The 10,167-nt window shown below is 61.3% G+C and overlaps 1 protein-coding gene across 3 annotated transcripts in view; it reads left to right on the forward strand.

The window, feature by feature from the left end:
- Positions 1–8,988, forward strand: part of NAV1 (neuron navigator 1) — a 76,512-nt gene extending 67,524 nt beyond the window's left edge. For all 3 annotated transcript variants that reach the window (XM_055820030.1, XM_055820029.1, XM_055820031.1), the window contains 12 exons: positions 21–183; positions 273–447; positions 668–765; positions 889–984; positions 1,141–1,300; positions 1,395–1,630; positions 1,738–1,895; positions 2,084–2,155; positions 3,558–3,754; positions 4,233–4,351; positions 4,599–4,796; positions 5,120–8,988. In XM_055820030.1, the coding sequence (XP_055676005.1) occupies positions 21–183; positions 273–447; positions 668–765; positions 889–984; positions 1,141–1,300; positions 1,395–1,630; positions 1,738–1,895; positions 2,084–2,155; positions 3,558–3,754; positions 4,233–4,351; positions 4,599–4,796; positions 5,120–5,215 (1,768 nt within the window). In that variant the 3' untranslated portion in view covers positions 5,216–8,988. The remainder of the gene's footprint in view (positions 1–20; positions 184–272; positions 448–667; positions 766–888; positions 985–1,140; positions 1,301–1,394; positions 1,631–1,737; positions 1,896–2,083; positions 2,156–3,557; positions 3,755–4,232; positions 4,352–4,598; positions 4,797–5,119) is intronic.
- Positions 8,989–10,167: the final 1,179 nt, after the last annotated feature.

Raw genomic sequence — 10,167 nt, forward strand, 5'->3', positions numbered from 1 at the left:
CTCTCTCTCCCTTGGCCCAGGCTCTTCCAGGCCCATGGTGAGGGTGAGCCAGAGAAGAAGGAGGTGTCGGAGCTTCGGTCCGAGCTGTGGGAGAAGGAGATGAAGCTGACGGACATCCGCCTGGAGGCCCTCAACTCGGCCCACCAGCTGGAGCAGCTGCGGGAGACCATGCACAACATGCAGGTAAGGACCACTGCCAGGAGCCTGACTGGCTCTGAGCTGTGCTGCCGGCGTCCAGCTCCTCACCCAGTGCCATAACTGGTTCTCCCCAGCTGGAGGTGGACCTCCTGAAGGCCGAGAATGATCGGCTCAAAGTGGCTCCAGGGCCCTCGGCAGTGCCAGGCTCTGTTCCTGGCCACGTCATGAGCACGTCAGCCTCCTCTTCACCGCGGCGCTCCCTGGGTCTCACCCTTGGCCATGCCTTTGGCCCCAGCCTGGGGGATGCAGGTAGGGGTGACAGAGCTGCTGGCAGATGGGGAAGGGCTGGGACAGAGACTCTGTGTGTGATGGGAACATGCTGCTGGTCACCTGGAGGCAGCTGTGCATGGGGATCTGTCATGCCACCGGTGTCACAGTCAGCCACAGCAGGATGTGGCTCGGGCTGGTCCTGGTCAGGCCTGGTGGCTCAGTTCTCCCTGCCAGCACAACCTCATTGCTCTGTCCCTAGACGTGTCCCCTATGGACGCTGTCAGCGCTGGCACCCAGAAGGATGAGCTGACACTACGGATCGTGGTGCGCATGCCGCCCCAGCACATCATCAAGGGGGTAAGTGTGGGCTGTACGGGGAGCCTGGCCGGTCCCAGTGCCATGGCCCTGGGCAAGGGGCACAGAATGCCTCTCTGGGGCTGGGTGTAGTGCTCTGCTCTGCACACCTGCCTTGGCTCCTAGGACCTCAAGCAGCAGGAGTTTTTCCTGGGCTGGACCAAGGTGAGCGGGAAGGTGGACTGGAAGATGCTGGATGAGGCTGTCTGCCAGGTCTTTAAGGTAGGCGCATGGGGGCCGCTCCTCTGTGAGCCAGCCTTTTATACTGCTCCACTGTGTCTGATGCTCTCTGGCCCAGGTCCTTACCAGGGTCTCCTGGAACTGGTTGCTGCCCGCTGGTCCTCAGGGGCACTAACAGCCCTGTCCTTGTCCACATAGGATTACATCACCAAGATGGATCCTGCTTCCACGCTGGGGCTCAGCACCGAGTCTGTCTATGGCTACAGCATCAGCCACATCAAGCGGGTCCTGGACACAGAGCCACCAGAGCTGCCGCTGTGCCGCCGAGGCCTGACCAGCATTGTTGTGACACTCAAAGGTCAGTGTGATGGCGAGGCTCCGTCACTGTCCCTCCCCCTATCTCACGGTGTCGTGGGATGTGAGTAGGACCCTCAGCCCTCCCTTGCCTGCAGGCTTGAAGGAGAAGTGCGTGGACAGCCTAGTGTTTGAGACACTCATCCCCAAGCCCATGATGCAGCATTACATCAGCCTCCTGCTGAAGCACCGGCGGCTCATCCTCTCGGGACCCAGCGGCACCGGCAAAACCTACCTGACCAACCGCCTGGCTGAGTACCTGGTGGAGCGCTCAGGTCGGGACGTCACCGAGGGCATTGTCAGCACCTTCAACATGCACCAGCAGTCCTGCAAGGTGAGGGCATGCTGCAGCCAGAAGTGTCCCCGCTGACCCTGGTGCTGCGGTCCTTGTTGGCAGCCATGTCACGGCCCCATGTGTGACACCCTGCCCGTTCATTGCAGGACCTGCAGCTGTACCTCTCCAACCTGGCCAACCAGATTGACCGGGAGACGGGCATGGCACCAGATGTGCCACTGGTGATCCTCCTGGACGACCTCAGTGAGGCGGGCTCCATCAGCGAGCTTGTCAACGGCGCGCTCACCTGCAAATACCACAAATGGTGAGAGCCCCACTGCACCCTCCACCAGCGCAGGAGGCACATGCATGCTCCCCGCTGCTCTCAGCAAGGTCCCTGGGCTTGTAGAGATGAGACTGCTTGGCTGCTGTGCTCAGATCAGCTCTGCCACAGGCGGGGGTCATGCAGCATGCTTTTCTTATGAATTCTGTCTCTCTCTGTCACTTGCTCAGCCCCTACATCATTGGGACCACCAACCAGCCTGTGAAGATGACCCCAAACCATGGCCTCCATCTCAGCTTCAGGTGGGAATCTTAGAATCATTTGGGTTGGAAAAGACCTTTAAGATCATCAAGCCCAACCATTAACCCAGCACTGCCAAGGCCACCACTAAACCATGTCCCTGAGCACCACATCTACATGTCTTCTGAGCACCTCCAGGGGTGGTGATTCCACCCCCGGCCGGGGCAGCCTGCTCCAGTGCCTGACCACCCTTTCGGTGAAGATGTTTTTCCTCATGTCCAACCTAAACCTCCCCTGGTGCAACTTGAGGCCGTTTCCTCTCGTCCTATCACTTGTTCCTTGGGAGAAGAGATGGATACCCACCTCGCTACAGCCTCCCGGCCGGCCGGCAGCTGTAGGGAGCCATGAGGGCCCCCCCGAGCCGCCTCCTCTCCAGGCTGAACCCCCCCAGTTCCCCCAGCCGCTCCTCAGAGCGCTTGTGCCCCAGCCCCTGCCCCAGCCCCGCTGCCCGGCTCTGGACACGCTCCAGCCCCTCACTGTCCCTCCTGAGTGAGGGGCCGAAACTGAACCCGGGGTTGGGGGTGCGGCTGCGCCGGTGCCGAGTGCAGGGGGACGGTCACTGCCCTGGTCCTGCTGGCCACACTGTTGTGCCACAAGCCAGGATGCTGTTGGGCTCCTTGGCCACGTGGGCACACGGGGGGCTCACGTTCAGTTTGCCGTCAGCCAGCCCCCCAGGCCCTTTCCCTCCGGGCAGTTCCCAGCCCCCTGCCCCCAGCCCGCAGCGCTGCGTGGGGCTGGTGTGACCCAGGTGCCGGACCCGGCACTGAGCCGTGTTGAACCTCCTACAACTGGCCTTGGCCCATCGGCCCGGCCTGCCCAGATCCCTCTGCAGAGCCTCCTGCCCTCCCCCACATCAACGCTCCCCCCAGCTTGGGGCTGTCTGCAAGCTTACTGAGGGAGCGCTCGATCCCCTCATCCAGATCATCGATATTAAACAGGAGTGGCCCCAGCACTGAGCCCTGGGGACACCCCGTGTGACCGGTGCCAGCGGGATGTAACTCCATTCCCCACCACTCTCTGGCTTGGCCATCCAGCCAGCTTTTAACCCAGCACAGAGCACACCCGTCCTGGCCACGAGCAGACAGTTTCTCCAGGAGATGCTGTGGGAGATGGTGTCAAAGGATTTACTAAACTTATCACGTGCTTATCGTACATCCCTGGGGACCATCCCCAGGCTAGCGGGGGACAGAGGCCATCACTTCTGCCCCGGGGCAGTCCTGGGGACAATCCTGTGACTGGGAACCTGGATGAGGATCAATCCCCAGGCCCATGCCTGCCATTCCAGAAGGACCTGTTGCCCCAACATTGGGCACATGCAGTGTGGGGGTGCTAGGAGGTCCCCCTTGAGGGTGCTTGGCGGCTTGGGCAGAGACCCAGCCCCGAACAGCTGACTCTTTCCCCCAGGATGCTGACCTTCTCGAACAACGTGGAGCCAGCCAACGGCTTCCTGGTGCGCTACCTGCGGCGGAAGCTCCTGGAGTCAGACACGGATGTCAACGCCAACAAGGAGGAGCTGCTGCGTGTGCTGGACTGGGTGCCCAAGCTCTGGTACCACTTGCACACCTTCCTGGAAAAACACAGCACCTCTGACTTCCTCATCGGTACGGCCCTGCTGCGTGCCTCCCTCCTGCGCCTTGCACTGCTGGGAGCCCCCAGGGACAAAAAAAACAAAGGAGCTTTGGGAGCTGCTGTGCTGCTCTGTGTTGCCCAAGCCCACACAACCAGAAGCTGGTGGGCAATGCACACAAGCGTTCCTCTTCCCTGGGTGGCATTTCTGGCTGTGCCCTATGGGAGCTGTCACCATGGTGTCAACCAAGGCTACCTGTGTCACTGGCACCCCTCCTTGAGCAGGGAGAGCCGTGTTTCCCTAGGCAGGTCTCCCTTTGCCTCGCTCTGCTTTTGGGGGGTACATGGACCTTGGCAGCCTGGTGACTTGCCTGGGAGCTTGCTCTGCCAGACGCTGCTCCCGGGAGGTCCTGCACAGCCAGGCTTGCCCACCTTGGTGCTGTGCTGCCATGGGCCAGTGTCTGGAGCCAAGGGACTCAGCTCCCATTTTCGCTCTCTGCCTTCCTACCGCAGGTCCCTGCTTCTTCCTGTCCTGCCCCATTGGAATTGAGGATTTCCGGACCTGGTTCATTGACCTGTGGAACAACTCCATCATCCCTTACCTGCAGGAGGGGGCAAAAGATGGGCTCAAGGTACACAGAGCTGCCTGGGACATGGGGAAATAAACCAGCGGTGCTTGGGGATGTGCTGATGCAGCAGTCTAATGGGGCACGGAGAAGGGAGGCACTGGGATTTTGGGCACAGGCGACACCTGTCTGGCCCTGCCCTGCCCTGTGGCTTCAGTGGGACATAGCGCTGTTTGGGGACACTCGGGGTGCCACGATGCCGGCTCTGGCAGATGCTGAACGGGTGGCTGCTGCTTGCTCTCCCTGTGTACAGGTCCACGGGCAGAAGGCAGCCTGGGAGGACCCCGTGGAGTGGGTGCGGGACACCCTGCCCTGGCCATCAGCACAGCAGGACCAGTCCAAGCTGTACCACCTGCCCCCACCCACTATTGGGCCCCACAGCACCGTTTCCCCTCCCGAGGAGCGCACCGTCAAGGACACGACCCCCAGCTCCCTGGACTCTGACCCTCTGGTATGTCCCTGCTGTGCTGGAGTCTGCATGTACGTGTCCCCGTGTGTCACCTCGAGCGGGCTGTTACAGCTGATGCACCAGGGCCTGTCCCTCTGCGCTGCTTTGGCATGCTCAGCCGTGAGCATCCCAGCTGTGCCCAAGGCCAAGATCCTGGTGACAGGGATGGGTTTTGCAGCACCTCTGGGCTTTGCTTTAGCCTCTAAGGAGCTGCTTGGGATGGCTGGTTTGTACGGGAGGGCAGGGAGGGAGGGCCAAGTGGCCTTGGCTTCCCCAGGGCATCTCTCGTCCCACTGGGGCTCGGTGCCATGCTCTTCTCCCTGCAGATGGCCATGCTGCTGAAGCTCCAGGAAGCCGCCAACTACATCGAGTCTCCGGACCGTGAGACCATGGTGGATCCTGACCTGCAGTCAACTCTGTGAGGCCCAGACATGCCAGCCCAGGCAGAGGGGAGCCGCCGCCAGCCACCGCTCCCGCTGGGCTGCTGTTATTTTCCTTTGGTATCCCGGAGCGTGGGGCTGGCGTGCGAGCAGAGGACCAGGGCTCTGGCACGTCCCGGCAGAACGTGGGGAAGCTCAGCTCATCTGTGGGAGAGCGCGAGGTGCCGTCTCCCCTTGCGACCCTGGGGGTAGGAGAATCCTGGTTTCTCTTCTTGTTTTTTTCTGTCTCTATTGCAAACTCTTGGGCTTTGGGGCCAGGGCGACTGATGCAGCCGAGCTCCTGCTCCCGGGAGCCGCAGGAAGGCCCCTGCGTGGGGCAGGGACCCCACAGGAGCCACCTGGGCCAAAGCTGGGGGGCACGGGAGGAGTGTGTGGCCGCAGGACAAGAGTGCGGGCACAAGGGTCTCCAGCTCCCTCTCCACCCAGCCAGGCGTAGCTGAGGGCAGGTGACGACGGAGCCGCTGCTGCAGGGAATGCCTGCCTTGTGCTGGCCGAGGAGGAGTGTGGCGCTCGCTGCTGTCTTTGTACGTTCCCCATGTCACCTGCATGGCAGCCGCTGCGACCAGGACAGCCCAATAAACCCTGCTTTGGTTATTTTCTTTTGTTTCCCCCTCCCATTTTCCCTTGGCCGAGTCCAGACTTCACTTTGGTCCCTTTTTTTGTTCTGGTTCTTTGTTCTCCTGGCCTGGAGCCCGTGGCCCGGTGCCTGCTGCTTCCCTGTAGGCAGCTCCCTTTCCCTTTTGGTTTCTTTTGCAGCTGTTTGTTCCACCACTCAAACCACCTCTGTCATGAAACTGGTGCTCACTGGATATCTCCAGTCCCTGAACCCACCTCTCGGGGCCTTGCAGCTTGGCTGAGCTGGGACTTGGTAGCCAGTGGCAGCGGGATGCTCTCAGAGCAGCCCCTGGCCTGGCAGCTTCCCCCTCCCCAAAGCACAAGGCAGAGTCTGGCCCTGGGGTGGGGTCTTGCCAGGCCAGGATGCCACAGGGCATCCCCTCCCCAAGGTACCCAGCCGTGGCCGAGGCCTGGCCATGGCAGGGGTGTTGCTGCTCCATCCCTGGGCAACTGGCCACCTGCCCCATCCCCTCAGCGCTGCCAGGCCTAGAGGGGGTGGGTTGGTGAGCCATGCCTGGGGTGGTCCCTGTGCCCTTGGCTCCCCGAGGCCCTGTGCCTTCCTGCACCCTGTGGCAGGGTCTTGCTGTGCCCCATGTCCATGCTCTGGGGACGGCTAGGGCTGCCATATGTCCTCCTGGCCCTACCCTGCAGTGTCACAGGGGGTGCTCCTGGCACAGAGGGGATCAGCCCCAGTGCTGCCACGGTGCCTTAATCCCTGGCTGTGTGGGGAGGGGGCACATGGGGCTGAGGCGACAGCTCTGGCTGCATTGCCCTGTGACTGTCCCCAAAGCCAGCTTGGCTGGGATGGGACGGGGTGCTGGCACTGGCCTGAGCATGGCCGAGCTGGGGCTGCTGCTTTCAGTACCCCTTGCTTGCCTGGCCCCAAGCATGGCTGCAGGGTGCCAGCACCTCCCTCCCTTAGCCCAGCTGCGCTCTGGGCACCCCCTCCTCTCCACTGCCATCCAGCTCAGCTCCCGCATTCAGCTGGGGCCCTGGGGAGCCTTCTGGGGAGCCGTGACCCCCCAGGGCCAGGTCTGCCGAGCCCATCCTGTCCCCAGCCCCTGCCAGGCTGGGGACTGGGCAGCCTCAGACCCCGCCCTGGTGCCATGGCTGGTGTGGCCTTCAGGGACATCTCGCAACCCTCCAAAATGGGCATCTCCTCCGAGACCTGGCCTTCGTGCCTGTGCTGCTTGGAGGCAGCTGCCACCGCTGCCCTTGGTGCTCTCTCGGCCGGTGCATCCCGCCTGGCACATCCCAGCCGTGGCGCGTGTGCCCCATGGTGCTCACTTCGTCTGTCCGACAGCCTCCCCACCGTCTCCCGCTGCCACCCGTGGCCGGCCAGCCCGGCCCCTTGCACAGGGATGTCCCCCCCCATGCGGGCTTGGACGCTAGGGCTGTCTGTTCGCCTTCTCTTGCGTTGCCGCTGTCGGCTAAGGACTCGCTGTAAATAGGTCTGTAGTCGAATGCCCTGCGTGAGTTGGTGGGGCCCTGCTCTGCGCCTCTTTCCTTGTTTCCTGTTTTCTTTCTTTTTTTTTTTTCTTTCTTTTTGTACTCAGTGATAACTGTGCTGTGCTGACTTCTTTTCTGATTGTACAAGACACCGGCTTAGCAGCCGCTCGAGGCCGGTGGTGGGGACCCAGCTCTCCACTCCAGCCCCTCTTGCCCCCTTCGGGGCTCCGGTGCCCAGGGCAGGGAAGGGCGCGATGCACCCTTGGGGGCTGTCCCGTGCCTGGGAGCCCTGAGGAGTCCCATGGGCTCACGACCCGCCCTCGCTTTGCATGGCCTGCAGGCAGCCTTGGCTGGGCCTGATTTTTGCCCAGAGAGCCACCAAAATGTGGATCAAACTGTCCCCGTCACCGGCTCACTTGGGGCTGTGCTGCGGGCGTCCCCCAGCCTATTTCCTGCAGATTTGCCCCATTCTTCCCCAGCGTGGCACTGCCTATTGCCCCGTAAGCTCAGCTGGGGTGTGCTGGAGGCGAGCAGCACGCTGGTGTAAATCAGGAGGAAGACCCGACAGGAAGGGCAAGGTTGATGGCAGCGGCGTGTGCTGGGATGGTGGTGCATGGCGGGGGCTTTCACTGGCCTTACCCAGCTGGAGGAGATGGGCCCTGACGGATTCCTCCTGGCTTACACCGAGCACCCCGTGTCCCCAGGCGTGGCACCTGTCTGGGGCGCCTGGGGACCGTGTCCCTCAGGGCTGCCAGGTCTGTGGGCTGAGCCCCTCTGTCCCAGGGGGGACGGGTCCAAGGACTGCACTAACTCATCCCCCTGCTACCCCCGAAGGTGCCGGCTGCCCCCAAGGATGCCTGTCACCCCACAGGAGCCGGTCACCCCCAAGGGTGCCTCTTGCCCCCGAAGGTGCCTGCCACCCCCAAGGGTGCTCGACATGCCTAAGGGTGCCTGTGACCCCCGAAGGAGCCTGTCACCACACCCCCACACCCCCCCCCCCCCCAAGGGTGCCTGCCACCTCCAAAGGTGCTCGTGGCCCCTGGGAGCGCCAGGACCCCTCCTGAGGGGGCTGGAGCTGGGAGACGCCAGCACCTCACCCTCCTGCACCCTCGAGCTGCTACTGCCCAGTGGCCTGAACCTTACAATTTTAGCTTTTTTCTATTAAAAAAACAACAACCTTTTTTTAATTAAATAAAAGACAAAATGGACAAATTCCTGTTTTAGATGATCTGTGTAATTGACTGGGTTTTGTGTTTCTTAACTGCATGGTATTCCTGCCCAGGGGTTTTATAGCACTTTTTAAATTTCTCTTTAAGATTTTGGTCCAGATTTCTACTGCTCTCGCCTGTCTTGTCTTTGCTTTTTTCCTTGCATCCTCCAAGTTTGTAAACTCGCTCCATTTTATACCTGATGTTGAGACCCAACCCCACGTTGTACATAGCTGCGGGAACAATCATAGGGAACAAACACCATCTGGACTCTTTCCACGATTAGTTGTTTTTACTTAAAAGAAATTTTAAAAGAAGTATAAAAGGAAGCCAGGAAAAGGCTTGAGGATATTACGAAAGGCAGAAACAAATCCAGCCCTGCACCAAGTCAGCTCCTGCTGCCCACGCTGCCCGCACCAACTGGCATGTCTCTTCTCGGTCGTCTGTCTAACACCATTGGATTCAATAAAGTTATCTCCTGTACTGCCTGGCTGCTGGTCCTGTGTCCCGGCGACCGTGGGCCTGTCCCTGCGTGGGAGAGGGGTAGGACAGTTGTGCTCGTAGCACCACACGTCCACCCCTTTCCTTGGTGGTCACCCCCCTGCAAGACCTGGGGAAGGGGGCTCTGTAGAAACGCTCCTGGTTTGAAATCTTGGCTGTGTTGCAAGATGCTGGCGGCGGTTTTGGTGATCGAGACCCCCTCTCCCAAGATCCTGTTCCTGCGAAGCCTGGAGCGTGCAGAAATGCTCCTGGCTTGAAGTCCTGGCAGCTCCGCGAGATGCTGACAGTGGGGGGGATCACCCCCCTGGGGCGGCAGGGACAGGTTGCACCTGGAGTGTGCAGGGGCAGTGGTGGGCTCGGGGCAGGTGGGCATCCCCCCAGGCCCCTTTCGCCTCGCCAGGGTTAGTCCCTATCTCCCCTTTAAAAGGGACAGGGTGGTGACAGGTGCCACCCCACATCTCCAGCACAGGGGGACAGATACGTGACAGTGTCCCTTGAGCAGCGCCGGGGGGTGAGGAGGAGGCTGCAGATACCAGCTGAGGGGAAGGGAGGTCCCAGTCGTCCCCTGGGTGTCTCAAAAGCTGTTTTCCACTCCGGAGAGCGATGCTGGAGCTGGGACAGATGCTCCAGGAGCCATTGATTAATGTCAGGATGGTGGTAAGCTGTAACAGGCTGCAGTGGCGAAGGCGAGGCCAGGAGAGGGCACTTCCCGGCAGCTCCGGGCTCCTCTCCATAAGGGTGAGTTCAAGTAAGTTCGCAATCCTGAACCTGGAGGGTGGGGCTGCACTTGGAGACCCATGGCCCCTCATCTGCAGAGGGGCCTGTGCGTGCTCCCCAGCCTGTGCTGGCCTGTGGCCCTGTGCAGGCAGCAGAAGGGTTCCATGCTGGGCCCTGCACCTGGTGACACACAGGGATTTCGAGCTGGACAGCCACGGTGCAGAGCCACAAGCCTTGAGGAACTGGTCCCCTGGCACAGGGGGTTGCAGAAGGACCACGCGGGGACGATGCTGATGCTTCCATTTCAGCTGGACACGTGTGTTTGGGAGAACTCAGCTGCATGTCTCAAGGGTGACAGGCAGGGGAGGGTCCGATCGGTTTGGGAAACAGCACCCGTGAGTCTCTTTGTCTTTCTAATAAGCCCCCTTCATATATGGACAGGCC

Source organism: Falco peregrinus, chromosome 16 (genome assembly GCF_023634155.1).
Source record: "Falco peregrinus isolate bFalPer1 chromosome 16, bFalPer1.pri, whole genome shotgun sequence".
Lineage (NCBI taxonomy): Eukaryota > Metazoa > Chordata > Aves > Falconiformes > Falconidae > Falco > Falco peregrinus.